This window comes from Nyctibius grandis, chromosome 5 (assembly GCF_013368605.1).
Source record: "Nyctibius grandis isolate bNycGra1 chromosome 5, bNycGra1.pri, whole genome shotgun sequence".
Taxonomy (NCBI): Eukaryota; Metazoa; Chordata; class Aves; order Nyctibiiformes; family Nyctibiidae; genus Nyctibius; species Nyctibius grandis.
The window spans coordinates 53,449,986-53,475,775 of record NC_090662.1 but is presented as its reverse complement, the minus strand read 5'-3'; the positions used below and the strand labels follow the sequence as shown (position 1 = coordinate 53,475,775).

The following is a 25,790-nucleotide window of genomic DNA, read 5'->3' as shown; positions in this document are numbered from 1 at the left end:
GAAGCTATTATGCGATTTTCTAGAATGATTTGGAGCAAGTACTACGACAAATTGGAGATAAGGACCAAAAAATTCAAAATCTTGAGGCTTTGCTTCAAAAAAGCAAAGAAAACATCTCTCTGCTAGAAAAGGAAAGAGAGGACTTATATGCAAAAATTCAAGCTGGTGAAGGAGAAACTGCAGTTCTTAACCAGCTACAAGAGAAAAACCATGCATTGCAAATACAGGTAAGAGCTTGGAGACTTGTTTCTTTTCTCTCATTCTCATTATTGAATTCTGTCTCATCAGATATGACATTAGTCTTTTCTGTACTTTGCTATTTCTTTGATATTTACTTTAAGGATCTTACTGTAAATTTCACAGGACTTGTGTTTTGGTGACTTCCTTTCTATCAGCATAGGGGGAGGAATTCAGATGTTTCCGATATAGATATGCTAGTAATATGTGCTTACAAATAATTTTTGGATACATATACATGTTTGTTTCTCTTATTTTAAAAAGAGGTGTAATTCCTGCTTTCAACACAAAAATTCAGTTCAGCCTGCATCTGTTGTCTACTTAATATTTTGGGTTTGTTACAGTAAGGCCAAATTGACAAATCCCTTTTACTTCCATGTTTGACTGGTAACCTGTTTAAACTCTGGCATTGTGTACAATATAGCTTTACTGTCATAGTTCAGAAGAAGAAATGTGATAGTGTTGAGTCTCCAAAGCCACAACAAGACATGCTAAAATTTAAAAGATTTATGGCTTCCTTGGACATGCTGTTCCAGCCTTCTAGTTACCTCCTTTTTTTTCACTGCAGGTAACTCAGCTGACAGAGAAGCTGAAGAATCAATCAGAAAGTCATAAACAAGCCCAAGAGAATTTGCACGAGCAAGTGCAGGAGCAAAAGGCACATCTAAGAGCTGCTCAAGACCGTGTGGTCTCCCTGGAAGCAAACATCACTGAACTAACGAGCCAGCTAAATGAAAGTAAAGAGAAAGTTTCACAACTTGATGTACAGGTAATGAAACTCTATACTGTCTGGTGATGATAAATCCTGCTTCTGATTTCTGTGTTCTCTCCAGAGAATGTACAAAGGAAAAATTGCATGTATCTACTGACAGACAAATGAAGTAGAATAAGGCAGATAAAATTGAGGAAAATATAAGTAGATTCAGAATAGCAATAGATGGCAAGTGTTGTTTTTTTGGTTGTTTTTGTTTATATTGTTTGTTTGTTTGTTTTTTAATTGACTTGGGAAAATCTGTTCTCAGGCATCTCTTGTTGTATTTGTAATGACTAGCCATCCAAAACCCTGCTCTTACCTGTCCTGGATTCTCTGCACCAGAGTGAAAGTCTGTCAAGACACTAATGTCTTGTTGCCTAGAAATTTCCTGTGCTAGTGACTTTTGTCAAAAACAAAACAAAAAGGCTGTGGGCCACCTTGTTGTCGATTTAATTTACTAAACAAGGAAATTCCCCAGTATGGACTCAGTGTGGACTCTCCTGCTATTAAGTGTTGCTTAAGCTAAAAGCTGCTAATTATATTCAGCTACCCCAAAGAATAAATAACATATGATCAGAAGTTCTTGCATCGGTACACTTGGAGCAGCTAGTACTGTTGTTGGATTAATACACTGCGACGCCTTTTGAATTAGTGTTACTCAGTTTCCCAACAGGTCTAGGAACTTCTTCCGATGTAGCTTTGTGATGTTCTTACTGGGCTTTGCTACGCTAGCTGAGCTGTTTTTTCACCAAGACGTTTGAGCTAGAACTGAATCATCTATGGGCCGTTGCAACTGCTTTTTAAGGCATTGTGAGCTTCCTTACAGTCTTCAGAGAAGTAGCATTTCTGCTACGGACAAAACCAGTAAACCACAATAGCAGGTGACCCTGAATATTGCCTCTCTGCACCAACACTATTCATACCCACCTTCTAAATTTTGTTTGCTGGGTGTTTTGGAAGGAATGGAGGTTGCTCCCTAACAGGCAGATAGGAGCAGAGAAAGATAGTATGCATGTGGAAGCATATTTTTGTTGTTTCTTACTGGTTTTGCTTTTAAAAATTTTGGAGACCCTTAAATGTGCATGTAGTCTGAGGTTATCAAGGTATGCATGGGTGTGAATGCAGTAAGTCTGTCCCATTGCTCCTTGTTAGTAAGTAAAAATATTTTCCTAGAATAGAAGATGAGTGGGACTGCTGTGGTGGGGTTTTTTTATTTGTCTGGTTTTTTTTAGCTCCAAGTAAGAACTAACTGTGGCTTAAAATCCTGATATTTTTCTAAACGTTTAAAATCTTTCTCCCTTGTTTTTTTTTACACTAGCACATGAAAACTACTGATTTTACTATTGAGTTTACTAATAAGTATAAAAAAATTAAAATGAGCTACAGTGAAATAGATGTTTTAGTGAAATACAACTTGTCTTTCAGATAAAAGCAAAGACTGAATTGCTACTTTCAGCAGAAGCATCGAAAGCTGCTCAAAGAGCCGACCTTCAGAATCATCTGGACACTGCCCAGCATGCACTGCAAGATAAGCAACAGGTTATAAGCAACATAGAAATTATAAAGTTTCTACGTTACCTAAAAACCTACTTAAAAACCTAAGAATAGTCTGTTTACAAACTAAATGAACATGTGAATATGCATTTGGAAATCATCATTTAGGATACTTTAACCATATGATATGTATTAGGTTCTTTTTGCTGTAATCTGGACCAGATATATTTTGCAGTGTAAAGAATTTACTTAGGAATCCACTCCTTGCTGTAGGATTGTGGTTCAGAATCTAAGGGTGTAATTCAATTCTCACCTGTATTTTACGAAGAAAAGATTGTAGAATGCACTGGGTACAAGTAAAAATTTTTAACTCTTATTGCAGATTCAGATAAATTCAGAATCAGTTGCCTGTATTCAGAAATAATTCTCTGTGTGCCAACTGACACAACAAAACAAAAGACTGTTGTTAAAATTGCATGTTTTAATGTGTATTAATCCTAGTGAAGCATTCCACTGGCTGCTGAATCAAATATTTGCATTGTTAGAATCAGTGCTGCTGTGGTCTTCATGGAAACATCCAGCAGATGCTAACGTAGCTCCATTTTTTAGAGTGGGAATGTAATTAAATGCTATAAACCTCTTTTTGCAACTATTAAATAATTAATTAATAGTTAAATGAATCAGCTTGGTTGGAGAGCAACAAGCTTTGATGTAGCTATCATCATAGTGGTGACTAGGTGAATTTGTTCATGTCTCTTGTGGAAACTACGTTGATTTGTGTTGAACCAAATGGTTTGAAATCATCTCTGGTATGTGGAGAAATGACTGTTTCCATGGTATCGGCTTTCCTCTTCGGTGGTGCTTGATTTCATGAAGACAGCAAAAATTTTCTCTAAGGTTTTGTAGTGTTACTTTCTAGTTCACGGTTGTTCTAGCTGCAGGATCTAGTGCGTTTATTACCTACAATTCCTCTTCCATTTATAACTTAAGCCAGCTTTGTTAAGATTTAGCCCACAGCCTGTAAAGTTTGAGAGGAATATTGAGGCTTTAAAAGAAATTTTGCCAGTTTCACAGAGAGAATTTGTGCACGTGTTTGTGTTTCCCCTCTCAATTTCCTGCCCCTTGGAATAAAAAAGAAACATTATTTTCCTTTTTAGTTTGAACACACTAGATCATTTAAAGCATATGTGACATGAGTAATTTTTGAAAGTTATTTAAAAACTAACAACTCTCGTATTTTTATTTTACCTCAGGAGTTAAATAAGGTCAGCGTTCAGTTGGATCAGGTTACAGCTAAGCTGAATGACAAGCAGGAATACTGTGCTCAGCTGGAAGCCAATCTTAAAGAGTACAAAGAGAAACATCTTTATTTAGAACAGAAAACTGAAGAGCTAGAGGGACAGCTTAAGGTTTGTATTGAACACAGTATCTGAGCTTACAGAAACTGATGTTCTCCACTGTTTGGTAGTATGTGATAAAAGCTGTGCTCAAACTATGGGGGAAGGATTATGTCAATACCACTTTTGTAGGTTTTCTTTTTTGCTAGTGTTTTCTGATCCACCCTTTAATCCCATTCTCCTCTTCTTCCATGCTAGCATATCACACTAAGAAGACAGGCTTAGGACATTGCCACTATGTTGTCATTTTCCTGTACGTGTGCTTCTGTCAACTTCTGTGCTACCTGGAAAGTGTTATGAGAGGGAACATGAATAATTCCTGAAATTAGAGTCTTCAAGTTCAACCTTACAGTCTTTACAAGTGGTAGCAGGGAATATGTGTTACATTGGTTAGCCCAAGTTAACACTACCTGTCTCGTTTAATTTTTTTCAGAAGCCTTTCAGTAGACTTCTATAGAGGCTTTTTATCAAGATTTTTTCATCAGTGTTTTTCTTCTAACTTGATCCTGAGTTTTGCATTCCATTTCTGGAATCAGTTTTTCCATTTCTGGAATCAGTAAGTACACATAATTCTGGCAGAAGGTTTGCAGAACCTTTTGATGTTTTGAGATACTACTCTTTTCAGTGAAGGGTATTAATTAGTCCTAATGTTTGAGAGCTTTTACATTTAGACTTTAACTTTTGTTCACTATTTGTTAAGCATTCTTGATGGTCAAATTCATGGTACGTAACACCATATGATACAGGGATCTTAGGAGCAACGCAGAATAGGTTTTTGCAGTGTTGTCTGTCTGTTTTGGGGGAGATTAGCAGTCTTTATGCTCAAGACTGAGTGGGGCGTTTTTCCTAGCTTATGTGCTCTATAGAAGAGAAGGAAGGTTGTTTTCCCAGATGAAATTTTAAATTCAATGCTATTAAAAAATAAAGCAGTCATACATTTGCATTATTAGCGTAATTATTTTGTGCTTCTGTCTCTCTCTTCTTTTGCATACTTTCTTTTTCCTGCCCGCATTCATTTGTGTTTTTCATCCTTTTGCTAAAGTTTCACAAGTAACCAACAGACACAAATGCTTGGGAGGAATACAGTGCTTGCTTGCACGAGATTTTATGAGGTTCCTGGTAGCTGAAGTGTGAAACTGAGCAGGGTTGTTGATGCTGTCAACAGGAATGCGATTCTGTGTAAAATCTTGGTGTCATCACCATTCTTTGGGATTATTCCAGTTGAATGCATTGTATTTAAAAAAAAATTTTAAAAAAAGAAAACAAAAAGCCCTCAGGAATTTTCTCAGAGAAACTTGACCATTTTGTTTTATGGCCACTTCATGAAAACAGAAGTGCCTGTAAAACAGCCAGTGTGTTGAAGAGTCTAAGCGGTGCCCGTTTGCTGAAGTCTCCTGTGTTCTTTATACTCCGTGGAAATGAACAAGTACCTTCTAAAAACAACAAAAAGAAAAACCTCTTCCAGGAGAGCATAGGATTTCTTTGCAGCTGTAGTTTGTGTTTTTGTTATAAAGAATGGCAGAGTTCTTGGGATGTGTAAATCAACGGTCATTTGAAACTGCTGAAGCTACTCGGTGGTGGCTGAGAACCCGACCCCGAAGCTGAGTGCTGTGTATGGCCTTTTTTTGTATAGGTGTTTTGGATAGGCTCTTCAAAGATTTCTGCGTTTTATCTATTGCTTTGTAGTAAAATGTCTGCTTGGCATTTAATTTAAAGATGATTTCAGAATGTTTTACCAAAAAAGTTCACTTCTGGTGGAGCAAGAGATTTGCAGGAACTAAATAATGAAAGATAAATAGCAAACTAATAAAATAGGTAGGTGGTGTGTGAGAATTGTGACTGCTTTCTACAGTAAAGACTTTCTACAGTAAATGCTACTGACAGACTAGATGAATTCTGCTTTTTATTGCTGTTTTTATGTTGTTGGTTGTGTTCTAATGGCTCTAACGTTTTATTTTTCTATCTCAGAAACTTGAAGCTGACATTCTTGACGCTAAAGCAAGCAAAGAGCAAGCTCTTCAGGAGTTACAGCAGCAGCGACAGCTATCTACAGAATTAGACCTCCGAGCAGCAGAACTGAGTAAACAACTTGAAGCAGCAAGAGAAGCGTATGCATTTCCTGTGTTACAGTACTTTTCAGAGTCAGACATAAAACTAGAGTGGTTTGGACTAGAGTTGAAATTTTGGTCTTCTCTCCTGTGATTTCTTAAAATCATAGATAAAAGTGATTCTTCCCTCTGCTACGAGAACTGGGTAATATCCCACCTGTTTTCTTTCAGTCGATATGCCATGCAGACTCCATCTGCCGTGTTCTTTCGTATGAATCACTGACTGCTGTGATTCAATACACTTCAGTTTATTCACCGTGCTTGTTGTCAGCTAAATATCTGAACAGTTTGAGATCCGTCTTTAAATATCCACAGCTCTGTAACTTTCAAAGACTAATTTACAATTTATGCATAAGCAGCAAAGGGGTAGTTTCTGTTCATAATATTTGAGGAAGAAAAATCCATCTCAAAGTAATATTTAGAATTGCTGGTATGTCTTCACTGGAGAGAGAAAATGCCAATGTTCTAGATGAAAAAGGTATGCTTTGAAGTGGTTCTACAGTTAATATATTAAATAATAGAGGCATTTAATGATACAGATGAACCTCTGAAGAAGAATTAAAAAAACCCCACTTTATTTTTCTCTTTGTATTTGCAGGATGTCTAGTGCAAAATTGGATTTACAGAAGAAATCTGAGGCCCTTGAACAAGCGAAACAGCAAATTTCAAAGCAGGAGGAGGAAAAGGCCAGCCTCCAACAAAACCTTGAGAAATCAAATGAAGATACAAGTAAACAACTCAAGGAATTAGACTGTAAAATGCAAGCAGCAACATCAGAGCTGCAACAAGTGAAATTAGAGAAGGATACTCTATTAAAGGACCTTACAGCTACCAAAGACAAGCTCTCAAAAACTTCTGAATCCTTCAAAAAAAGAAAGGAGGAATTAGAAAAAGAAATACAAAAAGGAAAAGCAGCTCTGGCAGAAATGGTTAGTAGTTTCTCTCTTCAGACGTTGTTTGATGTATTTTCAGTGTGATGAAATGACTTTGCTTTCTGTCTGAAAACAGTATACATACAATGACAATGCATGGAAATTAATTGCCTTAAGGAAGAACAAATTGTGATTTTCAGTTGTTCATACATGTGTCCTACCTTAAAATTTTTTGTCTGGATGTTTGCATTGCTAAACATCAGTCATTTCACACAACAAGATCCCTTTTTCCTTGCTGCATGCCTTTAATAGGGTAAAGAAAACCAAGTAGGGACAAGTGGTGAAAAATTTCTTGGGAAATATCCCCTTTTTTAAAAATACATCAGCCTTATTACAAAATGCAGTTTTAAACCCTATGCTAAAGTGCCACCATATTGAAGAAGATGTTTTTCTGAGGCCGTTTTAGTTTCCTTTCTATTGTATAGAACCTTCCTGTGCACCAGTCTGGACATGCTGGAAGGCTGTATACTGCAGGCAGAGTAACACGGTCTGTCGTCTGGGAAGAAGTCTAGCTTAAGGTATTATCAGAGTGCTAGAACTACTTGAATTTCAGAGCAGTCTCACAAGTGGTGGTATAGCAACAAGTGCTTGACCACCAGAGCAACCTTTTATGGTAACGAGAGTGAACTCTCACTAGCCTTGAAATAAATTTTTTTTTCTTCCCTCTTTTGCATTGTTGGTAATATGAATGAGCATTATATCAATACATGTTTTATAAATTTTCTTACACAGTTGTGACACTCTTGCCTCAGACATGGTGGGGGTATTTGTCTCACTCCCTTCTCATCTGACATGTCACTATTTCCCAGAACCCGTTCATAGCTGCTTTTATTCTGATCTAAAAAAAATTCTGCTCCTAGTTAAAAATAACATTTTTCCTTTACTCTCTCACCTTTTTAAGATAAGCCTTTTTGTTTGCTTTGCTTAGTTACTGCTGTTTAAATATTTGTTTCTCCTTAAAACTTGAAGGATTTTCTCCCCAATTTAGACTTAAAAGATAGGAGTCCAGATTCTGCTTCTAATTCTGTAGTCATTTGGAGGCTCGCCACTGACTTAACTGCTTAGTATTTGGGCTTAAAAAGTAGTTGTATTTGCATACAAATTCTGCAAATGTACTTGCTTGTGAGTTTTAGAACATCAAGAAATTTTGGATCCTAAGGAGAGTGATGAGCCTACTGCTTCCCACAAGAAGGAGGAGGGCTGCCAACAGCAGCTTCAAATGGGGAGACTATCCCTAATCAGAAAAACTCTTTGGCACATGGCTGCATTTGTTGAGTACAGGGTATCAGCTGTGTTCAGCTTAGATTTTCCACTCTTAAAGTTTTGAGAAGTTTTTAGCTGAAAATATGTCTGCAGCTGAGAAGGAAAGCTTTTTCACTGAAAAGGAAAGCATTATTTTTCAAGGCTTTGTAGATCCTGCAAAAATACCTGGAACCCAATCTTAGAAACTTAACAGAAATATTTGCTTGTCTTCTGTTTTCTAGGAAAAATCTTGCCAAGAAGTAAAACACCAGCTTCAGGTACAAACAGAGTCTGTAGCTAAAGAGAGAAATGAACTGAAGAACTCACTGGAAAAGAAGGAGGGGGTAAGCTGTCCACTTAGTTTCAAAAATCTGGAAAACAATAATAATAAATGTTTAAAAGATGCATTTTTAGTCTCACATGCTGGGACTGATGAGAGATAAAGAGGTTGCAGTTCTCAAATTTTAACCTACCTAGGGAACTGAAATAAGGTGATACTAAAAATTTCCAACATCTTAGTATGAAGTTTTAAAATACAGGTTTTAATCCTACCTTTCAGTGCTCCACATACCTTAGAGGGTGATTTTATCCCATCAGTTATTTTGTATTACCATGTCCTCATTTTTTTCATACTACGCTCTGTGAATGATAAAAGTTGTTATCTTGTATCCTTAGATCTGTTTTAGTCTTAGGCCTAATCAGTCTGTTCCCTGTGTGGTTGACAGGACATTTTCAGGTATCTTTGAAGGATTTAGTTGCTTTCGCAAACTTGTATAATTGCTGTGAGTGCATAAGGACCAAATATACTTCTTTTTTAAAGATGAGCCTTCAGACTGCAAAATCATGTAGTCCAGCTGGCAGCCTGAAGGCCAAATCCACTTTCATGGATTTCTTTACCCGAGCTGTCACCTGTTCCTTAAAGGAATCAGAAAAGATATGATCAGTGGACACAGTTTGATGGACTGTGATGGACTCTTACTGCCTGAAAGAGGGTTTGTGGATGTACAGGTGTGATCGTAATTGCTCTTTGACTACTGCTGCTACTTCCCTGGCTCCTCTCTCGTTCGTCAGAAGCACTATGGTACTCTGTGGCAAGTGCAGGAGGATAAATTTGGTATCAGACCACTGCTGGCTAGAGAATAGTTGCCTGCTCTTAATTTTGAACGGTGAAAAAAGACTGCAGTTGCTCTAAGGGCAGGAAATTGGGAATAACAGATGATTTTAATGTGTTATAGTAGCTCTTAAAGTCTAAATCTACTTGCCAGTGTTGGACCACCTAGCTCTGAAGCAGAAAGTAGCGGCAGTGGTACTGTGGGGTGGTCTGGTTCTGTGTGTAGGAAATAACAGTAGCAAACTTGGAAACTTTTTGCTGCAAATAATCTGCAGCTCTTTGTAAAAACGTAGAGAGGGCATACTGGACCACAAGAAAGGTGTAGCTTGGTATCTGGTCTCTGGCAGAGGAAAATAGCAGGTGCCTAGAGAAAAGTAAAATAGGGCAAGCCTTTCAGATTCCTACAGTCAAGGGATTCTCCCCAACTTCTAGCAGTCTTTTGGGAGCTGGTTTCCTGAGGCTGTATCTTCAGCTGTGACCAATTTTTCATCTGTGAAATTGTCTGTTTGCTTCTTGAACTATGTAATTTGTCATCCACGTGGTTCAATAGGCAGTTGTACAAGTAGGCATATACAAGTAGTGATTTAAATTAAAATAATATACAGTTATTTAATGTTTTTTAATATAGATTTCTAAGCAGTTGTCGATAGAACTTGATTCAGCACGAGCGCAAGTAGTGGAAATTCAGGGTCTTCTGAAAGAGAAAGAAAAAAGTGAGCAACATCTCCAGGGAAAGCTGAGAGAGTTAAAGGACTCTTTTGAGCAGAAGAAAAAACATAGTGAGACACTGCAAGCTGAATTAAAAACTGCCCTTTTAGAAAAGGTAAGACTGGCCTCTCTTACTCCTTTAAGAAAATTAATTATCTGATAAAGCTGCAGCTTTTATGTCAATATCTTTGTGATAAAGTTATTTGCTGTAGTCTTTTTAGAAATTATAAGGTCAGGATGTGGAAACAAGGTCTTCAGATGCTGTTGGAAATTGAAGCAACGACATCAACAGCAACAACAATAATAAAATAAAAAGAACCAGTGCTGAAATACAGATTCTGTGGGAAATGGGTTTCAATAAAGTGATAAAAAAGGCTAGATAGAATGTGTTTATTTTGCTTCAGGAGCATGCTATGAGGCAAGAGCTGCCATTTTCTTGTAAAGTAGTAGAGTTTTTCTGAGAGTAGTTTAGACAAACTCTGCAGTGTTTTGGAACATCCGTGGCAGTTTTAAACCAGGTCTTCTCTTATACCAAAAGAATTTATCTGAGTGACAGTATGAAACTTGTAAACCATAATGGAAAGAGTTCAAACGTCTTACAACATTAGAGAATGTTGTGTTGCGTGCCTTGCACTGTTAAATGTTACCCCACCTTTGGCTACCCTATGCTACATGATCATATTTGTGCTTTAGTCAGTCTATGGAAACTTTAGGATTTGGAAACATTATTTAGATTTTTAATGTTTGGTCTTAATGTGTTTCAGTCTTCTGACATGAATTAAATTTTGTTATTAAATTAGTTACAAAACATTACTGTAAAATCACAAGCTATTTCATAAGTGGGAAAAAATCTTGTCTTGCAGTAGAAATGCAGTTTATTGAAATGATTAAGCTTACTTTACTGTCTGTGACTTTAATTGAAACTGCCTATGCTTGTGTTTCAGGCAGAACTGGAGAATAAACTGCAACAGCAGTCTATTTTGTCAGCACAGGAGCTTAAAGCAGAGAAAGTCAAGCTAGCAGACTTACAGAAGACCCATGAAAAACATAAGGAAAACCTGGAGAAGCTGCAGCTGGACCTTTATGGGAAAGAGTCTGAGCTGCTGGCAACCAGGCAAGACCTTAAGGTACGTAGAGTAATTTTATTGTCATATATGACTTAGTAGATCTGTTTGTATCCATTTTGAAGACAAAGAAACAGTGCAAGAACTGTATAGGGGGAAAAAAGCTCTTCTGATATTTATAGAATTTAGTGCTGTTCAATCCCTTCCCCTGGGACAATGGACATCCTGAAAGTAATTTAAAGCCAAGGGTATTTGCCAGCTTTCCTGAACTTACCCTTGCATTTGTAGAGCAGCAAAGTGAAAGATGATTTATTTTTGCATTCTTTCAAGAGTTAATTTTTTGTGCCGCTTTTTCTTGTTATATATTGTAACTTTCAACTAATTTAAACAGCATAGCTAATTAGGGCAAAGTCTCTGCCAGCAGGTGAGTAACTCCTATCATGTATATGATTTAAATAGAATTTAGTTGTCAGTCTTTTCCCATGTCCTTGCCGCTTCCACTTCTTCCTGGCTGATTGTTGACGTTCAGAGATGTCAAACTAATAGAAACAGTAGGTTTGGGGACCTGCCTGGAATACAGGTATCTGAATTTAGTCCTTGATGGTTTTGGTATTCCTAAGCTGAATTTATCTGATTTGATATTAGAGTGTAGTGCCTTCAAAGAGGCATTGCTGGGAGTTGAGTCAGTAAGCAAAGGAGTGTTTTGTCCTTTTTTTCTGCCCCACTCCTTCTTGTCAGTGCTAAGCCAATGCTCCAGTTAGTCCCAGGACATACTGTGCTGCAGAGACTGTATGTCTACTGGCAAGTTGTGTAGCTTTGTCACTTTCCACTTCACATGAATCCCACTGCAGTGTCTGTCTGACTGACACTGTTGTTCTAGGCTCTTGTGGAGTTTATGGAGAGAAATAGGCACTTTGGGAGGGCAGATCATCTGATGTGTTTTAAATGTCAGCTTTTGTTTGCTTTGTTATGTATAAAGGGAGCCATCGGTAACTGCTTAGATTTCAGAGCTCCCTTTCACCTGTCCCAGTGGAGGCCTTTCAGTCCCACCACTGAAATGGTTAAAGGTCTTGTGGCCGTTTCAGATAGGCCCATGTGAGCTGTGGAGCCCTAGCCAAACTCCAGGTTTGGGGTTATTTTAAGAAAAAGAGAAATAGCTCCTTTACATATAGGCCACTGGAGTTTTATTAATCATATTTCTCCTCTGTAGTATTAGATTATCTGCCACATTTCTCTGCAGGGTACAGAAACTTTACTTATCAGTGTTTCTTGGATGAATTGCTATGTAAAAGTGTGAAGAACTTTGTCATGATTAACAGGCAAAGGTGGTTTAAACATACTCTTTCTTACGGTTAGTTACTGTAGCAGATTTATCTCTGAGAGTTAATTTCCTGCAATGCATTTAGATCAACATTTGATAATGCAGTGACCTGTAAAAGCATCGGATGTGCTCAGTAACTGGGGTTTTTTGGTATAGTTTTCATGTAATTATCGCTTGTTGCAAAAATAGCTCTGAGTAAGTATTATTAAATCATTTTGATGACTTCTAGTTCTGGCAAATATAAACTAGGACAGTAGGTGTCCCACATGCTTTTAAACCTGAATGGGGATGGTAGCAAGGGAGAGAGAGAACATCCGTGCCAAAAAGGTAAAATAAGGTGATGGCAATGGGAAAACAAGATTTTCAAGATGAGCAGTCAGGTAACTTGATTTGTTACGTAAGTCTCTGTGGAGCCTAGAGAGCCTGAGGAAGATCGGGGTCCTCAGTACTGAAGCGATTTACCAACTTGGAGCCTGTTTGCTCGATTTAAAAAATTTGTTTAAAAACATATTACTTAAGATTAGTGAGGTCTGCTTGCCACCACTTTTTCCTGTAAAATGTAGAAGAGGGAAAAGGTGGGGAGCAGATCTTTAATTGCAGATGTGCTGCCTCATTGCAATGTTAACCTGAAGAAGCAGTGATAACTTCTCTTAGAAGACCTCAAAGGAAAAAGCATGTTCAGAAAGCCTCAGCGTGATAATGTTAGTCCTGAGACCTGAATATCAAAATACCATTTAGGTCAGAAGAACTTTATGGTAGAGTTTCACAGTCCAATGCAAAGTCAGTTGTCTGGATTATCTTTCATCTTAGGTGAGTTACGTAATAGAAGCAGATAAATTGAGCCAGAGCTATGGATTGTGGTTAAAATTTGAAACCGAAGCTGGTGGGTGGGCTGAGGTTCAGATTGGTCTTAATCTAGGCAGTAGTAGAAATTTTTAAAACTTGTATGTAAGGTGAGTTTGGGTGTCTTTCAGTGCAGGATTTTTAGTAGGGATATGAACTCCCTGCACAGCTGTGTTGAGTCAGCACGGTTTGAAGCTCAGCATTGCCTGGGACAGGCACGGCTAGGCCCTAGCATGAGATCCTAGCAGTGTGAGGTTTTCCTTAGATAAAAATACTGCAAGGGAAAACTTAAATATTCCCACATGGTGTAGCACCACGCTATTGGTGAGGCCGAGGTTTCAGGTGTGGGGATAAATCATAAAAGGCCATACAGCATATGGGTGACGTGAGTAGGGTGGTGGGTTTGGTTCCTGGGAGGGGATGGCGGGCGTTAGGCCATACGAGGAGCACCATCTGCCAGCATCTGTTCGGAATGTCATGGCTGGGATCGCTGGCTCATCTCCAGCTGGGAGGCTGAGGTGTGATTGAAAAGTGAGCAAATGCTTCAACGGAGTTTTGTGGTTGGACATAGAGCATTGCATGAGAAGGAGCTGCAGAGTGGGTGGCTGCTCCCTGGAGTGTCATCAGCACGGCTGGATCCTAGTTTCTGGTTCAGTAACAGAAGATCCTGCAGCTGTAGCCAGATGCAAACTTTGAAGCTGTAAATCTTGCAGAGGAAAAGTGAGAAGTGTTGTAACAAAATTGGAAGTGAGAACGTAGTTATGATTTCATGGATACTATTTGAGGTGAATTTACTTTGGTTTAAAAATGCACCATTTATAGCAGTAACGATACTCATAGATTTTTTGTCTCTGTGACTGGAAAAAGAAATTGGGTAGGATTTGAGTGCTTGTAAAAGCTATAGTTTTTGATAAAAAAGAATATATATATATATATATATAAAATAAAAAAAGAATACCGCTAAATATTTTTGTGTATATATACACACACATATATACAAATGATTCTATGAAATATATATATGTGTATATATAATATATAAATATTTTTTGTATACACACACACACAAAATATTTAATCGTGAGGGTTTTTTTTTGTGGAAAAAGCAATTTTTATGTAGAAGAGTTAATAAAAATGCAGAACTGTTATTATTGCCTTGATTTTGAGTCAGTGCAAACGTACTTTGTGTGAATCCTGCCCTCTTGAACTCTGCCAAGTATCCTTCAGTCTTGGCAGTTGTGCTTTTTGTAGTCGGTTCTGGTTTCTTCGGTGTTCTCGAAAGAATGTTTCTTTGCCTCCAATATTGGCATCGCTGTCAGTGTATCTTCAGTGGATGTTCTAGGACAATATTCATGCTGCCAAACCTGAGGTCTGTAAGTCAGGAGCCTAAGTTGCCTGCAGTCAGTCTAACCCTTCTTAGGAAGTGAAGAGAGATCAGGTTAGCATGTGTGAATAATTTCATGTCTCTCCTTGTGGACTGGGATCAGGGAGAGCACACAGACTAAAATGCTCGTTTGTGCACCTCACTTACGTGGCATGAATCCAGGTCCTACCACCCAGCTAGGACCAGTTCTGCTGTTGGCACTATGATTTGCACTGCAACAGCCCAGATTGTCCTGAATCAGACTGTGATATCGTCCTCTCTTTTTATTTATTTATTTAAACTCTATACCAGTAATCCTAGCATCTATTTACAAAAATAAGTACAGATTGGTGTCTTTTGTTCTGTACCTTTTCCTTGTGTCTGGTTTTGTCTGTCATCCTAAAGAGCAATCTATCTCATGACTGAGGGTATCATCTTGTTGGGATAACATCTATTATATTCTGGGAACAATGGCAAAACTGAATGGTAATTAAATAAGGTAAATGGCATCTGATATTTTGAAAGGTGATTTTATGTTAAAGATGTGAGCTCCTTAGCAGTCCAAAAGAATTGGGCTGAATTACAGTCTCAGGGGAGACTGGGTCAGGAGCAAGGATAATAACTGGAATGTTTAAACATGTGCCAGGAGATTTCGGCTCATTTCCAAATGATGCTGTGAGGGACTTCTGAGCACAGCAGAAAGGCATAAATAGTTAGAAGGTTGATTTATTGTTAAAATTATATTGAATGGTTTCCCAGTTAAGGTAGGTAACATCATTATTAATCACAGCATAACTAAGAGGTACTTGTATATGTAGGCTATAGTATGCTAAATTGTATGCAAAATTTCAAGTCTTGGATATTACAAACTACTGAATTATAGAAATGTTTGTGCATAATACGGTGCAGAGTAGGCTAGATACAGGCTTTCCTTATTAAGAATGTTTATGTTGTGTTAGCCTGGACAATGAGATGACCTGTCCAGTGTAGACACTTTGGGGCGGGGGGTGTTGAGAGAGGAGTATCCCCTATGTGAGGCTTTTAAGTTGGGTGTCACTATCCACTTCATCAAGTTTCATCATCCTGTGCTAACAGATTGGATGTAACCACGTTTCTTCTACTGGAAACAAATTTGAATAAAAGCTGTGGCTTCATTATGTTTCTTTTTAAAACTGCAGAGACTATCTGAGTTTTCCTGTGAAAATGTTATATCATGATGCTATGCTTCCCATTCTTTCTCATTGTTAGAAAAATATGGTACTCCACTGCTCACAGTGGAGCAGAGGGAGAAAGGCTGAGAAAGTTGGGGTTATTCAGCCTGGAGGAGAGAAGGCTCCAGGGAGACCTTATTGCAGCCCTTCAGGACTTAAAGGGGACTTATAAGAAAGATCAGGACAGACTTTATAGCAGGGTCTGTTGCAATAGGACAAGGGGTAATGGTTTTAGACTAAAAGAGAGTAGATTTAGACTAGATGTAAGGAAGAAATTTTTTACAATGAGGGTGGTGAAACACTGGAACGGGTTGCCCAGAGAGGCTGTAGATGCCCCATCCCTGGAAATGTTCAAGGTCAGGTTGGACGGGGCTCTGAGCAACCTGAAGATGTCCCTGCTCATTGCAGGGGGGTTGGACTAGATGGCCTTTAAAGGTCCCTTCCAACCCAAACTATTCTATTATTCTATGGTTCTACGATTCTAATTTTGCTTTCTGAAAGACCCACCCTGCTGAAAGCTTGAAATTGCAAAAGCATCTCCTATTTTGCTTAAAAAAATTTCTGAGTTAACACCGTGCAAAGTTTTAAGTAATAAACTCTAATAGCTCAGAAAGCAAATAAAATCATTTTTCTGCAAATTAATTTTAAAAGCCAGTGTGAGCTTTCTAAGAGCCACTGGGGTTGTTGAAAATGCTATTGAATCAGCAGTGTTCCATCATTGGTGTTTCAAACTAAGTCTGACTCTACAGGCAAAATACTTTACAAGGGAGTTAGGAGGCATCAGAAATCAATTTGTTCTTAAATCAACACAGGAGTGGCTAAAGCATATACATAATTAAGTGAAGTCAAAGTTGTGCTTATTGTTCCTTTTAAAAATCACTAACCTTCAACAAGAGATTTGATCAGGATTTAAGTAAGAGCTTCAAAAAGAACTTAGTTTATCTCGAAAGAATTTAAATCCTTACTGGTGCACTGAAGGTATTAAACTTGTTACTAATAATAAGTCACATCACCTCATATTGTGTATCTTAGCATCAAAAAATTTCCATTAAATGCCAATATTTTGGTGGAGTGGAGGATGAGTTTGGCGTTTTTCTTTCTCTTTGATTCTTTGTGAAAGAACATGCTTCTAAGTGGTGCTAGTCCTTGCCAAAGCCAAAGGCTTTAAAAAAAACCCCCTCCAGAATACTAACTCAAGAAGAACCCCAAAGTTTGACTTTTCTGTGAGCAAATAGAATGAGCCTTGCGTGCAAGTTTTAGGTTGTTTCTTGGGGTTTTGCTGCCTGTTGTAGAGAGATAAATCCAAGTTCTTTTTCTAGGTAACGGGGAGAGTTGGAGGCAAATTAAAATAATCTGTAGTAGATATTGAATGGAAGTTTAAATTTTGTTTAAAATGCCAATACAGCTGAGACTGAAATGTTTTGTCCTGATATTATCATTTTTAGTTTGTACATTTCATTTTAGGATTTTCCAGAATTTCATGATTGTCCTAGCACTAGCTTCATTGAGTCATTGGTAAAAAATAGCATTGAATGACTTGAGATCTACACAATATAGCTTTACTGCCTTTTAAGTAACAGCTGTCTAGAGTTATAGAGCAGCTGATTTGTCCAGAGAATAAAATAAATTTGTGTGAGCAAATTCAAGTTCATTCTCTTTTCATCAGTCACCTTTCATTCTCTGCCCTTTTGTATGTTTTCACCTTTTCTCTGTGGAAGGATGCAAGCTGGAATATGTACAGTAAGGTATTGCTGCTGGAAATGGGACTGGGGTAGTTTCTTTTTACTTAGGGTAACCTTGTAATCTAGAAGTTTCTGTACCTATGCTTTGTCATCATTAGAAGCAAAAGTTGCACACTAGATAAAAGATTTTTCCATGTTCAAAATGTTTAAATGCCTGTTGAGTATCTGAAGCTGTTATACTGACAGATAATTTGCAGAGCTCTCTTTGTAATTAGTCCACAGAAGAAAAACTTGCTTTAGCTCAAGAAGAATTAGTTTCCAGCAGAAATCGAATTGCTAGCAATAATCAGCAGATTCAGGAACTGAAGAAAGCAAAGTCTACACTGGAGCAGGATGCATCAAAGAAGGAGCAACAGCTGGGTGAGAAGACCAAAATGTTACAGGATCTTCAGAATGACAGGGTAAGTCTTTTGAAACTTTCATACAGACACATCCACCCCATGCAGGCACCCTTTATTAATTTCTGTTGCATCTCTAAACAAGGGGTATTTTGGGGGCATAGCACTGTTGTAGTGCATAGCAATGGCAGTTTTACTGAACCTCTGGTGCAAAGACTTTTAAAAGACAGTTGAAGTGAATTTGGTTTGAAATAGATTGTTAATTTGTTCTAAGTGGCTAGACATGTGGAAAAACGTTATTAGTTTTAAATCTAAAACTGCAAACATGCTGCTAATTGTTTGCACTCTGAACTGTGGATAGAGATATGTGGCAGTTGTTTCCCCTTAATTACAAAGCCTCCAAGTAGGTTTTGGGCCCTGGATGTTTTTTGTTTGTTAGCTTGTTTTCTTTAATTTTATTTTGTGAACTTGGAAGAAGTAACTTTTCTAGCACTTTTTATTTCTCTTCAAGATTTTGAAAGAAAAAGACTTGGCTAATGAAAAATGTAAAACAACAGAGCTCCAGGAAATAAGGAGTAGACTCGAAAAAGAAAGTGCCAAGCTGGGTGAAGAGCTTAGAGCCTGCAAGCAAGAATTTGAGAAGGTATATTGAGACACTAGTCTTCATGTGGTTGGTTATCTGATAAGAAATATGTGCCTACTCAGTAGATGTTATCTGGAATAGCTTTGCAAAGGTGGTTGCTGTAAATGTCAGTATTACAGGTAAGGGAACCAAAGCACAGATTTCTTTGAGGTTCCTGAGCAATGCTGACTTGACTAGTGATAATCCTGGAGCACTGGTGCCCAGTGTTCTTGGGCAGGTGGACCTCATAACTTGTCTTAGCTTCGAGATGGGTTGTATGTCTGGACTTTTTTTTCTATTTCACTGTAGATTCACTGTGCATACTATTCTGAAGTACAGAAAGATGTCCAAAAGTGTCATGAATGTGAAGTTTCCCAGATATTCTAGGCACATCTGGTACTTCTCAAGGATATGTGGTAGAGTTGAAACTCCCTGATATGCTATGGTTTCTAAAATGTCTTAAAAAGTCACACTTTTATTTAAATAATTTTTAGTCTTCAGTTGAACAAGCTGTTTTTTTTGCCACATTCTACGTATTTCATTTTTTAGTCTCTGTAGAAACAAACATTCCTAAAAGACCATAGTTTGTGTTTTCCATATTACGCTGTTAGGAGTTGTATTTGCATCTGTTAAGCATACAGGGTTTAAGTTGCTGCACAAGTATAAATGAAGGTACAGTCCCTATATGCTAATAAAAAGAAAGTAACGTGATTTCTTATGAGTTTCAGATGTTCTTTTGTACTCCAGTGTTTAGAAAATGGTCTTATTTTTAGATAGAAATCAGTTCTTTGTTTCTGTCAAGCAATCTATGTCCAGTACTTCTTGGATTTTGGGGAAAGGTGGTTATAATTCTTGTCATTCCTAAAATCTGTATTCTAAAGAAGAAAATTTATAAATATGTATATAAAATATGTGCATACCAGTGGCAGCTTAATATTAATCTCTTGATCTCCCGACAAGCCATCAGACTAAACCAGAAATTGTCTCCTAAAGGCTTATACTCTGTTTCCCATCTCCTACCAAGGAATGGATAGATCTGCATCTATAGGGCATCCCCCTGTCCTCGGGATAAGTTCTCTCGCTGCCTTTGGTTTGGTTTTAACTTGTGATGAAAATTCTGATTTATGGAAAACTGGCAAACGGCCTATTATCTGTTGGTACCTGTATGCTTGGCTGCGTAATTTTAAGGAAAATGATTCCTGTAAGTTTAACTAACTATTCTACTTCAGGATCTTTTATGTTTTTTTACAGAAGAACAAGTAAAACTAATATTTAAAACCAAATGTATCATCCTACTTGCTTAAAACATGGGGTAACGATTTATACATTTAAGACTAATAAAAACCAGCTTTCTTTGATCAGTGTTTGGTCTTTACATTGTCATTATGACGCTTTTAAGCTCATTATTGCAACCCAAGAGCAACGTGAAGTAAGTTTTAGAACAGACTCTAGAAAATGACAATGGACATATCTTTTCAAAGAACTGTAGTAAATAATCCAACAGAGCTTCCACTACGTTAGTAGAAACATACATTAAATTTATTTTTTAAATTGAATGTTGTTCATAATATAGGTATGTTTAAAATCTTTGGTCATGAAAATCACTGATACTTTGTGCTATAAAATCATCCTTTCTTCCACTGATAAAGCTAAAAATTATTGCTGTCCTCTCCTTGGAAAGAGTTACAGTAGTTTTGGATTTAAATCATTTACACTCTCAATATTGCTACTTCAACTTTGAGCTCTGTATCCTAACAGGAGGTGGCAAATCTCAAGGATGCAAAGCAGCTATTGATTCAACAGAAATTAGAGCTGCAAGGCAAACTGGATAATATGAATTCAGCTCTGGAACAGGAGAAAAAAAACCATCAAGCTGTCAAAGATCAGCTGAAAAAGAGAGAAGAGGAGCTGAAGAAAGAATGTGCTGAAATTGAAGCTAAACTGGTTAGTATGTTAGAGAGTATAAGACTTGTTTTGTGAACACGCCTTTGGATTCTTTCAGGGACAGAGAGGAAGCAAAGAGTTGACTTTAGTTTACATTAATTTTTAAATGACAAGTTCATAAATCTTTGAGGCATTTCATGGTGTAGGAAAATTCAGTGGGATGACAGCCTTGTCTAATAGAGTTTGTTGATCAAAATTAGTGATTCTAGTACAGTAAGATTCTTTGCCTCAATTAAATGCAGGGAATAGAGAAAGAATACTTGGAAGGTTGTTTTTCATTGTTCCATTGTTTTCTTAGCACACAGAGAAAAAAGAGAAAGAAGAAGAAAACAGGAAACATGAGGAAAAGGAGACCAAGCTCACTATGCAGGTCACAGCTTTGAATGAAAACCTGGCTACCATGAAGAAAGAGTGGCAAAGCAGTCAGAGGCGAGTGAGCGAGCTGGAGAAACAGACGGATGATTTACGTGGGGACATTGCCGTCTTGGAAGCAACAGTGCAGAATAATCAGGATGAGCGAAGAGCATTGCTGGAGAGGTAAGCTGTGGTCATGATGATGTGGAGACGTAGTCTGGGAAATGGGTAGCCTCACACTGAAAACTTGTTTTAGTTGATTCAGGATTCTCTATGCATGCTTTGTTTAAATCCATGTTTGTTCTTAGTGCCTGGGATGTGGGTGCAGTTTCCAGAGTGCAACATTCTGTCAATGCCAAAGCACAGCAAGGGGTGTTGGCAAAAAACTGTGTTCTTTGTGGGCTTTGACAGGGTGACCATTTTGTAGAAAATCAGGACCTTACTTATCACCAAAGCCACAGGTCTGTGCTTGTGCTTGAAGATTTATGCCCATGTATAAGAGCCTTCTAAATCCATTCACTCTGAGGCTCCCCTGCCTTGACTCAATCAGAGTAGATGCACTAGTCATCTAGAAGCCTGGAAGAGACTCCTTAGTGCCTCCAGTAACACAGAATTTGCTTAGGGATTTCTAGGTATGCCCACTGCGCAATGTTAGGAGTTTGAACATGTAATTGGATTAGATAGGCTATGGTTCACACAGGAGGCATCTTCTTCCTCCTGAAAACCTACAGTCTTATTTTCTTCAGTTCTGCTGTTGTTTCTGCAGTATATTTCAATCTTAGGTAAGCAGAGCGCCTTTCCTGCAGACAGCAGGAGGCGTGCAAGGCAGCGGGAGTTACCTGAAAGCAGCAATTACGAGGGCAGAAGAAACACCTGTGAGACAGGAACATTTCTTCGTCCTTATTTCCTGACATGTTTGGTGATGGCAGAGTGGAAAACTTTTTTCAGTACTGTCAAGCTTGCTGATTTGTTTTTTGAGCAGTAGACCTTGGGAAAGGATGGAATCAATTCATATGAGATCCTCTTTCTTTGGCAATGCCTTGCCATACTATGCTGAACTCATCCAGTAGCCATTTACAGCTTGGCAGAAAAACACGCTTTGAAATTTGGCTTTCAACAGTTAACTGAATTTCAGCTGATGGGAGGTGGCCTTGCTAAAAGAAAAAGGTTTATTTTCTGCTCTGTTGTCTGACCTGGTCTGCTGCAGCTGGTTTGTGAGAGTGTCCTGTTGCACAGAGGTACTTATCAGGGCTTGCTGTCGATGGACTGCGTTCAGTACTGTCCCTGGTTTTGGGAGTAACTCCAGGTATTAATAAGCCACAGATATTTGCGAGCATGCCAGATAATCTTAAACTGGTTGTTAAAACAGAACATTTTTCCAGTCAAGGCATGCAAGAACTTTTCACAGCAAGGATAGTTTTGGCTGGATTTTATAAGAGTAACTTCTCAGACATGACAACCTGCCCAAAGGAGGCAGTGTAGATTGCCTCATATGCTTTGAGCTGACTATTTACTATTTTTCTCAGATGTATAAAAAGCGAGGGAGAAATTGAAAAGCTTCAAGCCAAACTTGTAGAAATGAAGAAAAAGCTGGACAACACTACTGCTGCAATGCAGGAACTTGGCCGGGAAAACCAGTCATTACAGGTATAATTTGGTTTGAAACAATTAAACCTGTTGATTCTCTGTGTGGGAACTTACGAGAATTTCAAGTTTATGTCAGATTGGTGGTGGGTTACCTTTCCAGAGTGATTAAGATGTTATGCTTGTGGTGTACGAGGGCCATATTGCTGTCTGTGCGTTCTTAAATCTGCTCATAGTTTTGAAACTTGAAAGATTTTCTCTCTGAACAAATATAAGCTCTCAGTATCATGGCAGAATTGGTGCTTTTATACCTCATTGGGTAGTGTGTGCAGTGAAAACAGGAAATTAGTAGGAATTAGACATGCATTTTAAAAGAAACTGCCTTTTTATATCTTCTATATAGATCAAACACACTCAAGCTCTCAACAGGAAATGGGCAGAAGACAATGAGGTACAGAATTGTATGGCCTGTGGAAAAGGCTTTTCAGTGACAGTGAGAAGGGTAGGTGTGTTTTACTGTGTGTCTGGGGGGATTTTCTTTTTCTGTTGTTTTCAAACTCTTAGATGGGATACAAACTTCAGAAAATGGCCTTAATAGTGCTGTGATACTCAGGACATCTCAGAATACAGTTATTGCTTGCAGTGCCTTAAATATTAAAAATAAAGTTTATGGAGCTTAGTTTATTCATGATTCTTATGCCATTTTAACAGCATCAGTTTATAAACAGTGTTAAAATAGTTCAATCCCCTACGTGAGCAAGCAAAATTACATTGTAATTGCAGTAAACTTACTTATAACCAGTCTGAACTGGATTTACAGGTATAAAAGGAATGTAAATTTGTTGAAATTAAATATATGTGAAAATATGAGGCATCAACATGATCTGGTGCTTTGTGACTATATATTTCTAAACACTAACTAGACATGGAACAGAAGAAACAACTGGATGTGTTTTAGGTCTGTAGTCAGACCTTCTTTGTAAAAACAGCTGTGGTCAGCTAAGATGTTAGCATCCCTCGATTGGCAGGGTCTGCCCTTCATCCAGAGATTACCATCCCTCCAACAAGTGACTTGGCAATGAAGTAGATGAGGGATATTCATGAGGTTATTTTACAGTGCTTCCTGACTTGGTGTTAGGTGGCTGTCCCTGTCCTGCATTATTTGTAGTGATGTTATTTGGGTAGTCTCTGAACAAGGGCTGCTGGATCCTTTGATTCAAAGATACTTCTCAATGTGAAAGCAGGTAGTTGTATATAAGAAGAACATGTTTTATGTGACCAAAACAAGTTCAAGAGGAGAAATTCAAGAGGAGGATGAACTTCAACCAGTTAATTTCTGAAACTGGTATAGTCTCCTGACTCAGTGAAGTGCTTCTGAATATTTTTCTCCTGTACCCTTTAGAAAGAATTTACTTCTGTGCCCTTCTGTGTGCTGTGTAACTGCTATTTAAAAATTCAAACTGACTTCTGAAACATGAGAGTTGACTTGACACGATCTCTTTTGGTGATCAATGCCCTGTCATTCATGTTTAGCATATATGTTTCTTCTCTTTCACAGCATCACTGTAGACAGTGTGGAAATATCTTTTGTGCCGAGTGCTCAGCAAAGAATGCCTTAACTCCTTCTTCTAAGAAGCCTGTCCGAGTCTGTGATACTTGCTTTAATGACTTGCAAGGATAACTGGCTATCGTGAGTGACAAAGAAATGTTACACTAAAATTTATAATTTCTGTTGATGCACTTTGTTCAGCACTCAGACTACTATTCAGTTTGGACAATGATTGTAACACTTGGCAAAATTTAGTATATTTTAAAATGTTTATTGATACCAAGTAAAACTATTGTATTTTTTGTGAGACATGGGCTCAGATCATCCATAGCTTATTGCCATTTATCCTGGAAAGAGCTTCTATGTCTAGATTAGAAATACCCAGTTATTTGTAAATAAAGTTTAAACAGAGGAGTAACAATGTATTTTTTTATCTTTTATTTTTTTGTTCAAGAGAAACAGTGTTTATGTGATACTGTAGTTTATTCTTGTTTCCTTCAAAGAAAAAGGAAGATGCAAAAACTTGTGAGGATTTTATGTATCAAATGTTGCTCTAAAAGCATAACTAATTGTTGCATTTGGTTGCATATCTGATGTTCTTTATAACCCCTTGTGATTTTGTTTTCTTTCTATCTCTCTGGTTCTTGGATTTTTCTCTCTAAAGTTCGAACTCCACAGTGAGGGTAACGGCTGGACTTGACTCCAGCTCAGTTTTATTTGCCCACTTAGAACTTGTTGTCATATCAGCACCCGAGTCTTTTTCAAACTACAGCGCTTGGATACGGGAACATCTTTACACACACTATATTGCGTAGTTTGTGTGTGTGCGTGTCTCTGAAAGAGAGTATGTGTGAACAAATTGTGAGACAAAGTTTAGCTGGCGTTGTAGGGATATTACATGATACATTACAATATTCCATCCCATATTGATTGATTTCACTTTTACATATTCAGTTGATGGATTTTAATATTCCAGAAACCCTTATATGTGGGTTTTAAAAAAGCAAACTAACAATACTGGTAGTAGCCTGTAGCGCATCTCTCCCTCTGCCCATCCCCTGGAAGACCTGAGAGATCCCTGTGGTTCTAAGGGACACCCAGACCTTCCATGCTAGGTATCTTACTGAGAAAAAGCCTTTTTTGAAACTGCTGCAGTTCATCTGACCTTTTCTTCTGCCCTTCCCTCAGCTTTTGGTGGAAGAAGCCGAACTCCTGCTACACCTAACAAACCTCAGTTTTCCATTGTTCCATCTGACCCGCATTACCAGGGGGTCTTAAATGTTATGTTAGTTATATGATTTAGTCTGCTCAGAGCGGTGGTGTGAATCTCCTGCTACTGGCTTAGTTATTGGCCAAACGGCTCTGAATAAGAGGCCAATACGTAAGTCTTCAGATATTTGTTCGTATTTTCTTTTCTGTACTTGCACAGAGGTTTCTTGTAGAGTTCATGTAGGCTCTAAACTTCTTCTTTGTTGTAATTTTATTTACACCTGTTCATTTTTGCCTGCCTGTGTCTAACTTTATTCCCTTTGTATCTGGTATTTCAAAACTGTTAAGGTTATTTCTTTGAGCGGGGTTTATGCCTTCCAGTATTTGGGGACCCTTTGTCTTAAATACCCTAATAAATTCCCCACATGCCAAGCCCTTCTGTGTCTTACAAAATCTTGCCAGCTGTTCAGAGAAAAGGCACTGTGTCCTGAATTCCTCTACTTCTTGCCCGAGGTAAGGAGTCAAATTCTGTCACAATGATGGAAGCTTAGCCATTGTTAGGCACGTTCATTTGCTTTTATCTATTGACAGGTCTATATGTGGATGAAGAAGAGTCTCTTTTATGAAAAATATCTTGTTTTTTCACTTGAGAGTTAATCAGGA

At 37.9% G+C, this 25,790-nt stretch overlaps 1 protein-coding gene across 1 annotated transcript in view; it reads left to right on the top strand.

Annotated features, from left to right (window-relative positions):
• Nucleotides 1–25,559, top strand: part of EEA1 (early endosome antigen 1) — a 73,237-nt gene extending 47,678 nt beyond the window's left edge. Inside the window, 16 exon segments of the mRNA XM_068401356.1 lie at nt 24–227; nt 806–1,006; nt 2,417–2,530; nt 3,739–3,894; nt 5,851–5,990; nt 6,589–6,919; nt 8,407–8,508; nt 9,904–10,098; nt 10,928–11,110; nt 17,743–17,928; nt 18,377–18,508; nt 20,246–20,431; nt 20,730–20,968; nt 22,312–22,432; nt 22,773–22,871; nt 23,928–25,559. Coding sequence (XP_068257457.1) covers nt 24–227; nt 806–1,006; nt 2,417–2,530; nt 3,739–3,894; nt 5,851–5,990; nt 6,589–6,919; nt 8,407–8,508; nt 9,904–10,098; nt 10,928–11,110; nt 17,743–17,928; nt 18,377–18,508; nt 20,246–20,431; nt 20,730–20,968; nt 22,312–22,432; nt 22,773–22,871; nt 23,928–24,050 — 2,712 coding nt within the window. The 3' untranslated portion in view covers nt 24,051–25,559.
• Nucleotides 25,560–25,790: the final 231 nt, after the last annotated feature.